The 20,233-nt window shown below is 34.9% G+C and overlaps 1 protein-coding gene across 3 annotated transcripts in view; it reads right to left on the reverse strand.

Annotated features, from left to right (window-relative positions):
• The window catches only part of dachs (unconventional myosin-IXb-like dachs), a 269,952-nt gene that overhangs the window by 116,986 nt on the left and 132,733 nt on the right, over positions 1-20,233 (reverse strand). The window contains exon 1 of one of the 3 annotated variants that reach the window (XM_072534245.1): positions 5,564-5,834. The exons of 1 other annotated variant lie outside the window; for it this stretch is intronic. In XM_072534245.1, coding sequence (XP_072390346.1) covers positions 5,564-5,654 — 91 coding nt within the window. In that variant the 5' untranslated portion in view covers positions 5,655-5,834. Of the gene's footprint in view, positions 1-5,563; positions 5,835-20,233 lie in introns of those variants that run through there. One more of the 3 variants, XM_072534246.1, reaches the window with a different exon arrangement.

Raw genomic sequence — 20,233 nt, forward strand, 5'->3', positions numbered from 1 at the left:
AATACAAAGAAAGGACGTATGGAGGACATTAAAGGAAAGAGGAGTTGACAGGATAACAATTTATGTAATAAAGGATATGTACAATAATAATACAAATACGGTGAGAACCAACAACGAGGAATCCGAAGAATTTACTACAAGTCAAGGCGTCAAACAGGGATGCGTGTTGAGCCCACTGCTGTTCTCAGTGGTACTGGATGAAGCAATAAAGAAAGCCAAGAGAAGAATGAGAAAACTAACATTAGGATACTGGCAAATGAAACAGACTAAACTATCAGAGTTTCTATTTGCAGACGACATGGTTTTGATAGCAGAAAACAGAGAAGACCTACAGAACAACCTTGAAATCCTAGAAGAAGAACTGTCAAACATAAATATGAAAATAAATACAGAGAAAACAAAAACAGTGATAATTTCAAATAAGAGAAAGACACACGCAATACAATTAAACGGAAAACAACTAGAACAAGTGGAACATTTTAAATACCTAGGAGCAATAATTGAATCAAACGGTAAACAAGACATGGAAATAAATAAGAGAATGGGACGAACAGGAAGCTTATTTAACACTATGAAAACAACATTTTTGGGGAAAAAAGAAATACCGGAGAAGGTAAAAACGGCAGTCGTTATATCAGTAGTTAGACCTACAATCATCTATAATAGCGAGTCATGGACATTGACTGGGAGACAAAAATCTCGAGTCAATGCTATGGAAATGAGGTTCCTGAGGAAAATAGCAAACAGAAAGAGGACATACAAAATACGAAACGAAACAATCAGACAAAAACCTAAAACTAGAACCAATAAACGAAAAAATAGTAGAGGGTCAACTAAGATGGTTCGGGCACGTGTGTAGAATGTCGAATAAAAGATTAACAAAACGAGTGTTTGAAACGAGAATGCAAGGGAAAAACAAACGAGGAAGACCAAGAGTTAGGTGGGTAGACGAAATCAGAAAAGAAGTTGAGAAGAAAGGATTGATATGGGAAAGTGCACGAAATCTAACACGAGACCGGATAGCATGGAGACAACAGTGCAAATCTTAACCCCACCAGCCTTACACCTAACGGTAGAAAGGCTTAGGACTAAGTAAGTAAGTAAGTATTAAAAGATACGTAGTTTTTGTAAAACATCGATATTTTCGCCTTATATTTTTAGCGGCCTGTGTCGTTTTTGTAAAATATCTTTTACACGGTTTTATCCGATGTACCTTAAAACAAAGAGTTACTTGGAGCATTAGCTCAAATTTAGTAAAAATGTGGGTTATGTTGTTTTTGTAAATAAGTCTTTAAGTGATTTAAAACGATACACTACAACAATTAAAACGTAGAATCTCAAATGAAAACAACTTTAGTCCCAATTTTACTTAAATTTCACGTCGAAAGTTTAATTTGTCTCCAATAAACATTTTTCAAATAACCATTTAAATTACAAAAAAAAACGCGTATGTATTGTGCTTTTACACGCTTTACCCTGGAATCATATTTAAAGCACACCAATAAAGCTTAGCAGCAACAGGTTTCCATATCGAGCAGGTAGATCGCAAAACATGAAAGAACCAAATCTTTTTGTTGAAAGGATATCAATAAGTTCAGTTGCCCGACAAGGAGATACTTTGTACTTTTATTGTGGGGTATTTACCTGATTGTAAGGGCAGGAAGAATGGAATGTAGCTAAAATAAGTTCTCATTTTGGTAAAGGTTGTGTTGGCATAGGCGCCCTCAAAACTTGTCATGGCTATTATGAATAAAATCGAGGATACACAAGGCATACCTGTTGCCTGGTTAATATAAAGTTATTTTATATAAATATTATTTTATTTGGGATTAAACCACAATTCATTGTAATGAGAAATTGATTTATATCTGTAAAGTTATAAATCAATTTCTCATTACAATGAATCCATATTCATTTTGGTTAAAAGCATATCCATTTTATAAGGCCGAATTTAGACCAACACTATAATTGATTGGTAATTTATTACAAAACGAAAAAACTGATTGCTGTAGCTGTTTCCGAGAAACAGTGGGTATGCTAACTTTACGGTAAAGCTAGAATAGCCAGCTATATCTCTCATATTCGCGGCATATTTGTTTGCTAATTAATTGTTGTTGATTGGTATTATTAACCAATCCTCAAAAGCTACCCCGTCATTCCCTAACTCAAAACACACCGCAAGGGATTGATTGCTAATGTATTGCCAAAGTTTTACGCCAAGAAACAATTTATTGCTGCAATCGTTTCCGAGAAATAATGATTATGCTAAATTTACGGTAAAGATTTTCCAAGGAAAGAAAGCAAGGTTCTGGAAGACCAAAAATATCTACGGCTCTTGAAAATCGTACGCTTTTGGAGAGATTAGAAGAGAATCTTTTGAAGATGCGAAAACTTCAAGATTTCAAAGTTTCGGGGAAGAAAGACAACAACTTGGCGCAGAATTAAAATATCGCTTCTTTGGTACCGAACTGCAGCAAAAAAACAAGCACTTATACCACAACAGAAGCAATCAAGACATATTTGCTTTAAATTATCAGCTACAAAATAAAGATTTTTGGGACAGGGTAATATTTACAGATGAGAAAATTTTTCTATCTTCTAAAAAGGGCAAAATTGAGGTGTATAGACCAGATAATAATAGATTTAATCCTCTATATGTTGATAGATATCAGGCAGCTGATCGTTTTAGCGCCAACGTATGGGGATGGATTTCATCTAGAGGAATGGGAATAGTATGGCGTATTTATGGCAGGTTTGTTGGGCAGACGTATCTGAATATTCTAGAAAACATCATGTTTCCCAGTGTAGAACAGTTGTATCCAGAAAATAATTTTATCCTCCAACAAGATAATTGTCCTGTTCACACTGCAAATATAATAAACCAGTGGCTCCAAAGTAACAACATCGAAACCTTACCGTAGCCCAGCTACAGTCCAGATTTAAACCCAATCGAGAATGTGTGGGGGTTATTATAAAATGGTTGTATGGGCGTAATGTTATACCTCAAAATGCTGAAAAGCTGTAGCACGGTATACAACAGGTTTTGGGAAGAGCTCTCTGGGAAGAAGACAATTTCATAGTTCCTTTCACGTAGATGGACCGAAGACTGCAAGCTGTTATCAATGCTGATGGAGATATTACAAAATATTAATTTTATTTTTACATACCTAAATTTAGTAGAGTTTTGGTCTTCCAGACCATCACTTTTTTTCGAGAGTTTATTGTTCTCTCAATTTTTTATTAATAGAAAAACTATGGTTCTGCTAATGTTACAATTTGGTTACAATTTTTGCTTTAATATATTGTTGAGTTAAGTCGTTTGTTTTATTCCTTAGTGATAATAAACATAATAATAACAACCCTATTTTATGTAAAAACTATCATTTATATACTCTTTATAAAATTCAGGAATTCAAAATAATATCAAAATTTAGACCTTAATAATTATTACAATTTATGAATTAGCATATGTAATCAATTGTTTGTTATTTGTTTGTTTATTTTATTATTTGTCTGCCATAATAAATATAATATAATAGACCAATCAAATACACTGCTCAAAATGATCAGATCTTACAAAGAGTCGTTTCAGTTTTTTTAGGAACCAGCTGATTTAGCTAGCGCAAAATTCCAAGAAGCTGGTGGTTCTGCTCTTGTATTGACTCAAGATGTTCGTTGGAATACTTTATTAGAATGCTTAGGAAGTTACTTGAAAAACTGGCCAATATTAAGTATTTGACATTTGCTTACACAACAGAAGAAGTATTGATAAAGATATAATAAAACTTTAAATGATACAAATTTAAAGACGAATGTCCAAGACTACATATTTAAAAAAATTAAAGTATATTGCAGTTGCTTTTGGACAAAGTCCAAATAAATACTTGTACTATATGAGACAGTATGCTACAGAGATATGGCTAGAACTTCTGGATACATTCGAGACTGAACATGCAAATAGCGAATTTTTGGTAAGTGATACGAATAAACTAAACGAACCATAGTAAGAACACAAACAATAGGGATTGACGGTATTAAACACTAGGGAGAAGCTGGCACCAGATAGCTCAAGACATGCAAACGTGAAAACAAAAGGAGAGGCCTTTTGTTCAGTAGTGGATCAGAAGAGGCTGCTAAAGACGAATACGTGGAACACGAATATTTGGGTAATATTAAATCATCACTCCAAGCTAAAGAACATCCTAAGAAAAAACGATACTGGTACATCCTCCCATCAGAAAAACTGGAATGAAAATAACAATATATAACATAGGTCGTAGTAAATATATATGTATGCCTATCTATATTCGGATATTATGAGCTGTCAGCCGTTGCTTTTCAAGGATATCCTGTTTTGGGGGCCTCGAATACAAGCAAATAGAAAAATATCCTTCAAATCTAAAGTAGTCAGAGACGAAAATGCCATTGAATCTCTAAAAACCATACGAACAAGCTGAATTTTGTTGGGAATATTAATTATGGGACCGTTAAATAGAAGCAAAAAAGTTTACTACTTTTACTCCTGGGCTTCACCCTAAACCCCCCTCATAGGGGGGTAAAACCGCAAAAAAAAATCGGTTATTAAGAATCTATACTCCGTACAAAAATGTTTTAAATAAAAAATGTAGCTAAGATAATTTTAAACAAAAATGTTTATTTTTGCACTTTTTGTGTAAAATAAATCGTTTATATAAAACGTGTAAATAAAACTGAGTTTATTCTCGGCAAAATACGAACACTGCATACAAAAGCTGCAGTCTTTATCTTTAAAATGCATCTCGATTGACACTTAAATCAAAAGATGTTAAATTTTTACCGTCGAGCTGATACAAACTTTATTGGACATTGATTTCGCGCGTAACTGATATTAAAAATCGACGGTCGCTTTAAGCGTTGTTTCTGAGAGAACCGTTGATTTTACACAAAAAGTGCTTTTTGTTTAAAATTATCTCAGCTACATTGTTTTCTGCGGCGTAAAGATTCTTCGTAAATCGATTTTTCTGTGTTTTTACCTCCCTAAGAGGGCACTTTTAGGGGGAAGCCCGGGAGTAAAAGTGGTAAACATTTTTGCATCTTCTTTGGGGTCCCAAAATGAATGTTCTCGGTAAAATTCAGCTTGTTCGTATGATTTTTAGGAGTCAACTCTCTGATGACTGGACTAAAAAGGAACAACAGTGGAATATTTTACTGATCTATCAGGAAAATAGGAAGTCGTAGTAAGTACCTATACATGCAGGCTTTTTTGTTTTGCTTGGAGATTTCCGGCTTTCTGGGATGTCCCGAATATTGTTTTATGTAGCACCTTCAGTTTTAGAAATTTTAAATTACGTTTGTAAATAAGAGGTAAGCAACAATTATTTGCACGTTTTAGTTTCGGACCGATAAAGACAAAACTTGGTTAAAATAACAAACTCCATAAACAATATAGCGTAGAAAGTTGTACCTTTAACAAAATCGAATCAATTTCTTTGAGAGTACCAACTCGTATATGCTCGTACAACCCGCCACATTATGACCGCGAATAGAACCTAAACAAAGACTGTAAGAAAAGAAAAACACACACCTTGCAGCTTCTTCTCTGTCTCCCAGAACTTTTGCAATTCCGTGAAGTACTTGTCCAAGATAAAGACCTTCGAGAGGCCTAGGGTAGCCATGTTGTAGTGTCAGCATCCGAAGGGATGACCGGTAACGGCCATATTCCGAACATATCACAAAACACAAACAGCACTCTCTCTCACGAAACGTGAAAACAACGAACGAGAAACAAACACTTAACGATGGCTTAAGACGCACTGACTTCGTGAGGCGGCTCTACCTGCGACCCGGTCATGTGACCCTCCCCGCTCTCACCTGTACTACACCTGTGCAGCCTTACCGTAGAGAATTCGGGATATTATAGGATTATGGAGGTGGACGAAAATGTTTTTTAATAGTAACAGTAACCGCGAAAAAAATTTATTCCGGAAATGCTCGAAATACTTTCAATCTTCATCAGTATAAACAAACTAAGCAATTTAATAGATTCCTGGGACGAACGGTTTTTTAAATTGAGTTTTTTTTTTGTAATATATAATATAGTATGTTATGCGATGAGATGGCTCTAATATGGACATAACAGCTATACAGGAGGTACGATGGAAAGAGACCAGTACTATCCAGAAGAATATGAATACAATGTACTATAGCTGCCATCAAATGCAACATATATTTGGTGTAGGTTTTGTAGTTAGCAAAAAAGTTAGTAAACTAATAATAAGTTATAACGTTAAAGATAATAGCATATGTGTTTTAAGAACACGTGGAACATTCTTTAACTACAGTATCATAAATGCACATGCTTCCACCTAGGATAAACCAGACACAGAAAAAGAAGAATTCTATGAGAAATTAGAACGAACATATAGACAATGTCCCAATAACGACGTTAAGTTGATTATTGGGGTTATGAATACTAAGGTAAGACAAGAAGAGATGTACAGACCAACCATAGGACCTCATAGCATACACGAAAAATGTAATGATAATGGGACAAGACTTGTAAATTTCGCAGAATTTCTAAGGGTCGGTACTTTCAGTCCTGATTAAACCCCGATTAATTAAAAACCCCATTTGAAAAGACTGCACGATTATGTCTTCCGTATGTCTAATACAATTTTGCCATTGTTCTGCCTTTATTTTAACGATTCTTTCCATAAACTAAGAACGCTAGCGTCATATGTTGTTTTGGATGCATGTTAATCATAAAAATTTTTGGCTATACCCCAAACTAACTCAATTGCATTATAGTGGCAATGGTAGGGCGGAAGTCGAAGAACTTCATGGTCATATTTAAGAGCCATTTGGTCAGTAACAAATTTCTTTTGAATTTTCCAGCTCTCCACACTTTTGAAGTAAATAGACTTTTAAAAATATGTCACTGTGATAAATTTTCAATCAACCACAACTTTATTTCTTCTTTTGTCCAGCTGCTTGAAGGAAATCTCTCTTCTACTATTGAGTAGTAGGATGCATTATCCAACACTATTATGGATGGTCGCTCCAATTTTTTAAACAAATTTTCTTCAAACCATTCTTCAAAAATATTTGCATTCATATTTTCATGGTCATCACCTGTATTCTTTGTAGACGAAAAAATTAAACTAGCATCAGGAATAAAACCCCCTTATCATTTCCAGCATGAAGTATTATGTAGCGTTTACCAATACCGAAACGACTAGAAAATAACATTTCGTGGTGCCATCTTGCCAGGATGATTTTGACATATTTCCTGTAGCGAGAATCCAAGTTTCATCTAAAAATACAACTTGCCTCGGACTATCAGACGTTTTATTGTTTATGTATTTTCTTAAAAAATGCCACCTTTTTGAAACAACATTAGAGAGTTCACACAATACTTGTCTACTATTTGTCTTTATCTCTGAAACCTAAATGTTTCAGCACCCTCCACAAATTTGTTAAACTAATATTACACAGTTCCTTTTTTTTTGTTTTTTTGTAACACAGCACTAACTGTTACGTGTTCTTTGGCTTTATACATATTATATATAATATTTTTAATTGCAAGTTTAATTGACTGGTGCAAATCTAAAGTTTTTGGATGTCGACGATTTCTCTTCCTTACTTTATTTATTTCATCCTCACTCATGTTATTAATTATTCGGAATGTCCTCTCTGAGATACCGCAAGCATCGCATGTGCGTTTCTGAACTGCCATAACATATGTCAATGGACCCATGTTATTTTTTTCCAAATTGAAATAAAACTTTTAGAACTAAACGCCATTCGTCTGGAGATAACGCTACGTTTTGACCGTATTTTATTTTCTTCCAAATTACTCATTTTGTTTTTAAATACTTCACTACACTACTATAAAAAATAGGTACTTATATACAATTACTACACCCTAAAAAGGACGAGGGTTGTACAATTTATTTTGTTAAATTATTAAATAACACCAATACAACTCAAGACCATCAATTAATTTTTAACGATTAACAGAAGAAAAATATGATGACGTTTGAATTTGATCTACTTTGTCGATGACAGCGTCGTTAACAGAAAGATATTTTTAAACAGCATGGATCATTTTTCAATGATTGTGTGGATTTAAGAAATACAAAAAGAGAGGAAAATCTAATCATAAAATCGGTTACAAAAATACGGTGACAACATGAATAGCGCACGTGCAAATCGGCAGTATAAGCATCCTTAAACATTTTATATAACTTATTTATACTTAACTCTGCTGAAAGGTACACTTTCTTACTTTTTCCTCTTCCATAATGAGATTCGACACAATTTAGTTTACCAAGAAATTGACGGACTGCTTCCCTTTTGGCTGTAAAAAAAGCTTCTCGTCAATAACCACCTCTATTTTCTTTGGGCAGCAGACCTTGATTGACGACCTTTCCAATCCGCAGTAGTCGAGAGGCAGGTACACCCATTGGGAAAGCAAAAAACTTTTTAGAGACAGGAATCATGAATTCCTGTTTCTGACTATTGAGAAAAAATTTCACAGAAACCGTCCTTGTGCGAGTTACAGAGACAGGCGCACCACTTCCCCTTCTTCTTTGGGGCTCGAAAGCAGAGATATATTTAATCAAAACGGGATCTTGTTTCTCTTTACCCTCTGCCATGTAGACTGCTTGTCGATTAATTTTTATATCATCGTAGGATACCGTAGGACAACGAACATTTTTCGAATTAGGGGCACATGGTCTGGTTTTCTCTTTTAGAAACACTAAATGAGGATCACTATCGTTGTACTTCATAGTTTTTGAACGCCCTCTCTCACTTATTTTGATGGATCGTCTTTTTTTAGTTCCCACCGATAAATTAGCAACATTATCCATCTCAAAATAACATAAATAACGCAAAACACAGAAACAACGTTGACATACAACGAATTCACAACATCCCGTCTCATCGAACGGAAACGTACCGATAATCTCATACAGCGTGGCATGGCGTGGCAACCTTACACACTGTCAGTGCGACCCGTGAGCAGTTTTAGAACTAAAATATTATATTTTGTTTCACGAAATAATTCTAGAGGATGCTTTTATAACCAAACAAAAATAGTAGAGGGATAGTTCTGCAGGCCGGAGGATTTATGCAGTTTTGTTATCTCTATCTCTATGCCAGAGATGTTAAGTTTTGTATAAATAAAGAGTGAACATAGAGTAAAAGTTTTTGAGTGGATTAATTAAGTTTTGTGGAAGAAACGTGATTGTTAGGCTCATTATAAATGCGAAATATTAACTTTTAACGCATGAGACTTATAGACAAGATCTAAGGCAGACCAAACTCTGGAAATTCAACAAAAAATGTATTTTAGCCGGAAATGGATTTATGCAGTTTTATAAAAAAGCTCCTTATTTGTTTTTTTTTTGTTTATTCTCTTATTTAACTCAGTTAAATTAATTAGTAAAGATTATTGAAACGAAGCGCGTACGGTGCTGATTTCTCAGTGTATTTTTCATCAGTCATCTACTTTTAGGAGGAAATGTAGAGGTTGTAGTGGGTAAAAACTATCCAAAAAGACAAAAAAAGAAAAAAATAATACTACAGTGAAAACTCTTTAAGTCCTCCTCCTCAGTCCTAATCCCTTTTGGGATGTGGTGACAGCATCATGCCTTTACAGTTTTTGCACGATTTCTCTCCATCGTTCTCTGTCCTGGGCTAGTTGTTCGGCTTCATGTAACCCTTGGTTAATCAGTATTTTCGTTTGATCTACCCAACGGCTTGGAGATCTTCCCCTAGGTCTCTTTCCTTCAACTCTACCCTCGACTATCAGTTTTTCCATCGTACCTGTTCTTATAGCAATGTGTCCAAAATACTGCAAATATCTCTGTTGTATTTGTTTAAGCAATCTCTTTAAGTAATGTGATAAAAATATTGCAACAACTAACGTACTTCGAAAACAAACATGAACGTTTCTAAAAAATGCAGTACATTGTGAGAAAGCATTTTAATCAGTGTATTATCTTATTAGAAGATTAGGTAAATGATTACGGACCAATTATTTGACTAAAAGTGTTGTTAAAAATTACCTATATCCAGGACTTTTTACTGTTTTCATTGGGAATAAGCCACAATTTAAGTTTAAAATAAGTTTATTTTTGGCGTTTCGATTTCCACTTCGGAAATCGTTCACAAAACACAAAACATTGTCTTGTCTTTTTATGTTAAAAAAATTTCCGTACTCTGTAAGAAATATCGCAAATTACTCTTACCTTAATGCAAATTACTAGAGACATATTCATAGTAGCGATGACGCACGGGTGGTCAAAAATATTTCTACCGCCTCGCCCACCTCTATCCCAAAAGATCTGAGACTAAAATTCTTGTTTTCTATTTACATTTTGATCGTCTGGCCTGGTCCTTGAGAATGTGGTCTATATTAACATCCTTGATAGTAGAGAAGAAATTAAATGAAAGTGACTTAACAATTCAAATCCAGTTATTTTATCGGGATCTTCGAGTACATTTTGAGAATATTTTAAATACGTCTAGTATCGGGGTTACTTGTCCGAGCATCTGTTGAATTCTCCGTGGATTTTTTGTAATTTAAATTATTTTTTTATTGTACATTTCCGTAAAGTAGACATAAAGTAAAGATAGATGAGTGAAAACGTCTTAAACTGAACATAACAGTTCTTCTTCATCACAAAACTGGAGATTGTCGACAAAAATGTTGATTTATTCATCTGACTTTCACTAAAATTTGAACATCCAGTAAAAGTTTGTTAATTTCAGAGTTTTTTATTATTTATTTAATCAGCTCAACAGGTCCTGGAGGGCTTCAAAGTTCCTTCTAATACAATTATCCTTATACATACAATAGAAACTATCTACAGGGTGAGTTTTTAGTGGGAGATCGGTCGATAATTCTATTGTGGTACAAGATATCCAAAAAAATTATTTAGAAAAAATTTAGGCAATGATATTCTCCATACTTGGAAAATATTTGGAATTCTACAGGGTGATTAATAAATACGTGGTATAGCAAACATACAATTTTTAAATGGAGACACCCATAAATAATATTGGACTTTGCATTACTATACAGAGTATTTAACAAGTTATGACCATTTTTATTTCGAAATCCCTATGAAATCAACACCATGTATATAAAGAAGTAATGCATAAACAATTATTTATTTTATATAATAAGGTTAACAATATATTGTAGTTTTTCTTTCTTTCTTTCTTTCTCCCCTTCCTTTTACCCTAACAGGGTGTCGGATTTGGGCTAGCTATTTTAATTTCCATTTACCCACCTCTTCCACTCTTTTCTGTTTCCTGCCATTATTTTCAATTCCTCGAGTGATTTTTGTTTAAGTTTTCCCGCCTCTACTACTTGCTGTATCCATTTTTTTCTTGGTCTGCCTCTTTTTCTTTTTCCGATGTTTTTTGCTTCATAAATTTTTCTTGTTATTCTATTGGATTGCATCCTCATCAGATGCCCATACCAGTTCATTTGCCTCTTTGCTATTTTGTTCATTATCGGTTCCTGGTTGGCCATTCTCCTAATAGTCTCGTTGCTTAATCTTTCCCATTTTGTCCTTCCAACTGTCCTTCTTAGATGTCTCATCTCCATTGCGGTTATTCTGCTCTTATGTTTTTCCAGAATTGTCCAATTTTCACTTGTATAGAGCACAGTCGGTATCACTATTGTGTTATATATTTTTATTCTTGTTTCTCGTGCAAGTTCTCTTTTTCCCATTATTGGGGCTAACGCATAATATAACTTGTTTGATTTCTTTGCTCTATTTGTTATTTCCCAGTCTATTTTTCCATCATTAGTTATTATACTTCCCAGGTATTCGTAAGTTGTTACTATTTCCAATTCTGAGTTTTTACATTTTATCTTTATTTGATTATCTTCCTTATCTCCTTTGCCGCTGATTATCATTATCTTACTTTTTTCCTGGTTTATCTTCATTTTAAGTTCTTCTATTTGTTCTACCCATATATCCATTAGTTTCTGCATTTTATTCTCGGAATCTGCTATTAGTACTATGTCGTCTGCATACATTAAGGACTCTATTGTTACCGGTTGTAATCTGCGGTAACCTATTATTGTCTGTAGTTGATTAGTTCTGACTCTAGTGTTTCTGATCAATTCGTTCATTACTATTATGAATAGCAAAGGGCTGAGACTATCTCCTTGTTTAATACCTCTCTTCCAATTAAATGCTTCCGATCTTTCCCCTGTTATTTGTACCCTTCCTTTTACCTCTTTGTAAGTACTTTCTATAATTTTTATCAATGCATTAGGTACGTTAATTTTCCTCAAGCATTTCCCTATAATATGTCTTTCTATCGTGTCAAATGCTGCTCTTAGGTCTGTGAATGCTAATACTAGTTTTTCCCCGTATCTATGCTTCTTTCTATTAGGTTTCTAATGATATATATGTTGTCATTTGTCTGTCTTCCCGGTCTAAATGCTATTTGTTGTTCTCCCAATACCATTTCTACTTCTTGTCTCAGTCTCTTCTCTATTATTTTCGTATATATTTTAAAGCACACCGATGACAGACATATTGCCCTATAGTTGTCGCAGTTTACATGTTCTCCTTTTTTGTATATTGGCACGATGATATTGTTCTGCCAGTCTTTAGGGATTGTTTGTTTTTCCCACGCCTCTTTATATATTTTCCATAGCCAGTTTATTCCTTCTTCTCCACCTGCCTTGTCTATTTTTATATTCGATAATCCTTTTATTACTTCTTCTCTACTTGATATTGTAGTTTTTAAATTAAGTTTAATTAAAATCATTGGCAAAAATTTGTATACAGGGTGAACTACAAAACAAAATTACGATTTTCTAAATTTTTTTAAATGGATCACTGTATTTTATTTTTTAGAAATATTGTATTTATGATAATCTTTCATGTTTGTATAGCATTCCCTATTCCTAAACTCATTATTTTCCGAGATAATTTTAGTTTTCTTTCTTTTTTTAAACTGACCCTGTATTTAATTAGAAAAACAAAATACGTCTTACGAAAGTGGGTACTAATTATTTTATTTTTACATTCTTCATTACGTTTCTTAATTACTTATTTTCCCATTCTATTATATGCAAAGTTTTTTCAATATTCTATTTTTAGAAAATTTTTTACTCTTTAACATTATTAATCTTGTCATTTTCTTCACTTCTTTGAATAGTTTTCTCTGTAGTGCAAATTTTTTGATTGATTTTAACATCAAGAAAATAAAGTACATGGTCATCAGTAAGAGGCATATTCCACCTAGTCAATTACTGGTAGATCAGCAACAAATACTCCAAGTGCCCCGTTACTACTATTTAGGAACCACAATAAACGACCAATGGGACCACTCAGTTAAGATAAAACAAAGAATTGAAAAAGCCAGGTCAGCATTTGTCAGAATGAGGAAGATATTTAAGAGCCACGACCTACCCTTAAAAACGAAAATCCGTTTATTGAGATGCTACGTATTTACAGTGCTGCTCTATGGGGTTGAATCATGGACACTAACCGAGGCATCCATGGAAAAACTCGAGGAGCTTGAGATGTGGTGTTATAGACGGATACTGAGGATCTCCTGGGTGGACGGAGTAACAAACATTGAGGTTCTACGTCTGATGGATAAAACATGTGAAATTATATCCACAGTGAAACAACGCAAGCTAGAATATCTTGGACATATAATGCGAAACGATCATAGATATAACCTGCTGCAACTTATATTACAGGGAAAGGAATACGGAAAGAGGAGACCACTTCAGGACTATTTCGAGCTTTGGTCAATAAAGTTAGAATTGCCATGCTAGTAGCCAACATCCGTAACGGATAGGCACCACAAGAAGAAGAGGCAATTTTTTAACATTGTTCAGTATATCCTAACCACCACATTCTTCCTGACTTAATTATTTTATTTTAACATCTTTTTATTCTGTTTTTACACCATATTCTATTCAGAACTCTTTATTACTACATTTCATTTATTCTTCTACATTAAGCATCGTTTTTCCAATCTTTTGTATTTATAATTTTTATTCTTTATCTTTTCTTTTCTTCTATTTTTGTTTTTTTTTACATTTGGCATTGTTTTGGCAAAGTCAGTTCGGCTTTTTATCCAATAAATGTACCAGCGACGCTATGTTTTCTACTACATGAGGTCTCTCAAGCACTAAACAATAATCTTTATACTGCCACTGTTTTTTGTGACTATGCCAAAGCTTTTGATTGTGTAAATCATGACATTTTGATAAGAAAACTAAATTTCTACGGAATTTGTATTATCGCCTCTGCTGTGGTCTTTGGTTGTGGATAACCTTCTCACTAAGTTGCATGATTCTGGTTTTATAACCCAAGGTTACGTAGATGACCTAGTTGTTACAATTAGAGGCAAGCATGACCAGACTATATCTAGTCTCATGCAAACTGCTCTTAACGAAATTAAAAGTTGGTGCTCGAAAGAGGGCTTAAATGTCAACCCCAGTAAAACGACTTTGATACCTTTCACAAGGACACGTAAATACAATTTACAGGCTCCAACTAAGAATGGCATCACATTAGACTATTCCAAGAAAGTAAAATATCTGGGGGTAGGTAACCCTAGATCAAAAACTCACCTGGAATAGTCATATTGAAAAAAATTTATCCAGAGCTTTGGTGGCAAGTTGGACCTGCCGCAAGACGTTTGGAAAGACTTAGGGCCTACAACCGAAAATGACTCTCTGGTCATATAAAACAATAATTAGGCCCATGGTCACATACGCATCATTCGTATGGTGGCCAAAAACACAACAAACAACAGCTAACGCCAAGCTGCAAAAAGTGCAGCGGCTAGCTTGTCTGGGAATCACAGGGGCAATGTCAACATGTCCCACTGCAGCTCTAGAGGCGATGCTGAATCTTCCTCCCTTGCAGTTCTGCATAAGGAGGGAGGCAGTAACTACCGCCTTAAAACTGCGACAGACACAAATAATGAAACCTGGAGATCTAGTTGGCCACCTGAAAATCTTAGAAGAAATTCCATTGGATTCTAAGGACGTGCCGACAGATGCTATGCCAGTCAAATTCGACTTTGAAACACCCTTTGAAGTGAACTTCACCCGGTGAAGTTGGTTTGAAGATGGTAAAAAACCACCAAATGGGTGAAGAAATTGAACCAAAAGTGGAAGAAGGTTCACTCGTATGGTATACGGATGGATCTAAGATAGATGAAAGGGCAGGAGTAGGAGTTACTGGGCCGAATTTCAGGCTCTAAATCTCTTGGAAACGCCCCAACTATCTTCCAGGCAGAAATACATGCTATAGACATAAGTGCCCAAGAATGTCTCAACCGAGACACCCGTAGGGCAAAAGTCCTTATTTTATCAGACAGCCAAGCCGCCTTAAAGGCTCTACAGTCATTTACATGTGAGTCAAAGTTGGTTTGGGACTGTAAACAATCTCTCAAGAAGCTGGCGGAACGCAACAATGTAACTGTGATGTGGGTGCCAGGTCACAAGGGAATTGCAGGAAATGAGGAAGCTGACAGCCTCGCAAAAGAAGGAGCTAATACCCCATTCCAGGGTGCGGAACCCTTCTGTGGACTATCAAAAAGCCGCCTTCTCGAAATGAGTAAAAAAGATATCAAAATGGTCACTGGCCTTCTCACTGGTCACTGCCCTCTGAGATATCATCTCAAGAAGATGGGCAAATCAGATAGTGAGAACTGTCGTTTCTGTCACAATGAAAAAGAAACGGCAGAACATATACTATGCAACTGCGTAGCACTGTTCTGCAAAAGACTAAAATTCCTAGGAGAGGTCAGTCTGGCGTCCCCTGACATAGGAAACAAGTCACCTAGTAAGCTAATCAACTTCATCAGAGGTATTGGCATTCTAGAGTTTAACTAGATTAAGGTATGCACAAAAGATCTCTATAGGTCGAAGTGCGGTGAGGCCGCATGGCCTTAACGACCTCACATAATCTAATCTAATCTAGTTTAATAATAAAGTTATTGTTTGCATATTATATGATTTTATTTTCATACTTCTTACATTGAAACTGGCAACAAGCAGCACAGAAGCACAGAACCGTGAAGGGTGGCGAAAAACGGGAGAGACCTATGTCCAGCAGTGGACGGAAGAGGTTGCATGATGATGATGATGACATTGAAACAGAAGATACTTCTTACATTGAAACAGAAGGTTATCTCAAATATCGCTTTTGAGTCGATTGTTTTCCACATAAGTGTAGTTCTCTAGACAAAGATATTTCCTGTTTCTCCTTATCGTATCTTTATTTTGTGTTAACTATTTTTCTTCTTTTTCTTCTTCTTCCTCTTTATAAGTAATTCTGCTTGTTCATTGGCGGATTAATACCTGTATGGAAGGTTGTCACTCCATCTTTTGAGTGGTCCTCCGATACTTCTTCTGCCGATTGGTGACTTATCTCTTACTATTTTAACGACACGGGTATCCTCCATTTTGCTTATGTGGTTATTCCATTCTTTTTTTTCTATTTGTGTCCATTCATTTATACACTGTACGTTACATTTTCTTCTAATGTCTTTACTTCTCTTTCGATATCTCAGCGTATTTCCTCTCAGTACTCTCATCTCTGCCGTTTCTAGTAGCCTTTGCGCTGTAGCTGCATCGGATCTTGTTTCTGAGGCCTATGTCATTATTGGTCTTACACTGGCTTTATAAATTCTTGACTTCATCTCAGTAGAGATTGACTTCATCTCTTAACTATTATTGGTTTGTGGAATTCAACAATTTTGCCATTTCTTCTAGTTTTCTTCATTTAGTTGGCCTCTTTCTTATTTCTTCTTAAATTGATTTCTCTATTACCAATCTATCCTCATTGATAAATTTTCCTTTTGTTGCTTAATTTGGTTTAAGCAAACAGAAAGAGTTACCAACTAAATATTCAAAACTTCTTCTCATATTTACAAGTCTTTTCTGTTCATTTTTTAGATTTCTCTTAATAGCGAACTTTCGTTATTGAAGTTTACACCGAAATTATTAGGAAACATTTAAGATCAACTGTATATTTTTACTGACAGTACTTGATTCGCTTGTTAGTGTTCGCCACGAACATATTTCAACATTTGTTAGCAATAAAAAACCGGTAATATAATTTATAATGTGAAAAACCTTGTCACGTAGTTTGGCGGTCGTAATATTATAGACCATAGGTACTGCCTATCTAATATATTCATCCAATGGAGTGGTCAACAACTTTGTTTTCCAGGAACCACAGCGAAAGAAACCGGCTTAATAAAACGATTTGATTATATCAGTGGTCGTTGAGAGATACACTCCGGTCTCTTGTATATGGTACCTACGTACGGTTTAAGTGGCCGTTTGTAAGAAAACAATTTTTCGCAATAAAGATAAAAAGTAACAGCGTATGCAATACTGTCGGTGTTTTGATTAATTTTATACATTTAAAACATGTTTATAGACAAAAAATATTTTTAAAAAACCTGTAAAACAATTACGAAAACCCAATGGCCAATTTAAGCTTTTTAAACGAATTAAGAATAAATAAAACTGTTTTCTATCACAAAACACAGTTTTTGATTCAAATTTGTGTTGAAAATCAAGAAGAAAACATTAATCAGAGGTGATAAACAAATGTAAAAATTAAAAAAAAAAGTCTACTTAGAATTTAAAGCTTTAGGAATGGACAATATATAGAAAAATATAAAAGAATCTGCAATAAAACGAATGAGTTACTTAGTAAAATCAAAGATACTGAAACAAAAACTGGGGGGAAGATCAAAGTACATTATTACATGAATATAAATCTTTACTAGATCCAAACCTGATTATGGCGCAATAGTTATACAATAAGAATTAAGAATACACCTAATCTACGAGATTAATCAGTATTTTTTCTTTTTCTTCATGTGCCGAGCTCGATTATCGAGCGTTGGGTATCAAATTGGCTATAGTAATTTTGTTGACGGCAGCTCGGTAAAGAGATGCAGAGGATCTGTTAAACCAATCTCTCAGGTTTCTAGGCCATGACGTTCTTCTTTAACCTGGCCCTCTTCTTCCGCCTACCTTGCCTTGTATTATTAAATGTAGTATATTATATCTCTCTGTGTGGCGCATAACATGGCCAAAATATTCAAGTTTGCGATTTTTATCTGTTTTGACGACTTCTGTAACTTTTCCCATCCGATGCAAAACAACTTCGTTACGAACTCTATCCATCCAACTTATTTGTAGGATTCTCCGATACACCCAAATTTCAAAGGCTTCCAGTTTCTTGAGAAGTGTATCCGTCAAAGTCCAACTTTCGACACCATACAAAAGAGTAGAGAACACATAACATCTCACTAATCTAATTTTCAGACTTAAAGTAATATTGTTTCCACATAACAGTTTCTTCATCTTAAAGAATGCAGCTCCGGCCTTCTCTAACCGTATTCTAATTTCTTTGCTCATGTTCCAGTTCTCATTTAGATTACAACCAAGGTAAGTGATACTGTTAGTTCTCTCCAGTTGTTCACCATAAGCTGATACCACTTCCGGTTGTATTGGCGTTTTACTGATGACCATCACCTTTGTATGTTTTACTCGATCAAAGGCCTTCTCAAAGTTAAATATGTATCGTGTTATGAATCGCCGAAACAGGTATGAAAGGTGGACGAAGAGATTGCTTGAGTGGAGGTCGAAGTTAGACAAAAGAAGGAGTGGAAGACCCCCTACTCGTTAGACTGACGATCTCAATAAAATGTCAAGAAATTGGATCAAAAGTGCTAAGATAGAGCACAATGGACAAAAATTAGGGAGGCCTATGTCCAGCAGTGGACGCAAAAGGCTGGGTGATGATGATGATCGTGTTATGCGATGAATGTTAATCGTGAATGCGATGAATTGGTGTTATTACACAATGTTTAATAGTCTCGTGTGATGTACCCTTACCAATAGAGGGCATATTTTTTTGCACTTCTTGGAGAAGATCGTCGTTCGTTCTTAGTTATATCCTCTTTATCTTTCTCCATTTGTTGGGCGCTTTAAGTTAGCCCTAATTGACACATTGCCCCTGGATATGATTTGACTGTTTGGATTGAGGATATCCAGCGAATATTAGTGAGGATATAGTCAATTTGATTTCTAGACCTATCTCCAGGACTCTTTCAAGTATAAAGTCGGCGTACATGGTATTTCAATCGAATATTCATAATAGAATAGTTATTTGTGATAGAAAACTCGATTAAGCGGTCTCCTCTTTCGCCTTCCAGTTTAAGGAGAACTATCCTATCGATTACAGCTTTAAATTCGACGAACGACCTTTGTAATCTTGGTGACACCAGAATGGAACACCTGTATAGTTCTGGGTCTCACCGCCAGAGAAATAAACATAGTTGTCATTATGTGTTCTAAAATGGCCCTCTCCTAACCAATGTGTTTCAGCTAGTCCAGAGCTCTCTTTCAATAATTGACAGCTTACCTATGATTGTCTTTAGCCCTTGTACGTTCCATTTTCGATAAATGTCTTTGTACTGCCGGAATCTTTTAAAACCTGCTGGATCAAATAAAAATCGTTAAATTCTTCTGGCAGTCCATAATCTCTGTCCGGAAGAAGCTTCTGACAGGACAAAAAACTGGACATTCTATTATTGATCTAACATAACAAAATAATACTTAAAAACAAACGAAATTCTAAGAATTCTACAAATAATAACCAGAACATCTTTACAAAATATTCAACATAGATGAGAGTATACGAGAATTAAACACATTATTCACCTAAAAATATACCTAGACACCTAAAAATGGATCGAATAGTAATATTTCAATAGAATAAAAGAGAAACTTAAAAAAACACGGGAAATATGAAATAATTGTAAAAGATGAAAAACATCAAAGCATGTTGGGACACCCTTTATAATCTTGCAGTTAGCAAAAATAGAGTCATTTTAAAAACTTCTCTATCGTACTTTTCACAATACTCTTTCGTGCATAAAGTACTCGCTAATTCAGCTAAATCGAGAGTAGACCACACACAACTCGACAACGCCTTTTCCACCGTCGGCCATTGCTTTTTATTTTCGTTCGTCGTAATATCCAGTTAGGTTTATCTCGTCGCTGGAAACTGCACTTTGAACACGTAATTCGACGTTGCTGGTATTATTGTCGAATGATGCAGTTACATCAAAACCTTTTTTTTTGTACGAGACTTGCATATTTACAATCACAGAAGAACGGAAAATAGAATTTTTAATGCCAATCAATAAAAAGGAAGAT

Source organism: Diabrotica undecimpunctata, chromosome 6 (assembly GCF_040954645.1).
Source record: "Diabrotica undecimpunctata isolate CICGRU chromosome 6, icDiaUnde3, whole genome shotgun sequence".
Lineage (NCBI taxonomy): Eukaryota > Metazoa > Arthropoda > Insecta > Coleoptera > Chrysomelidae > Diabrotica > Diabrotica undecimpunctata.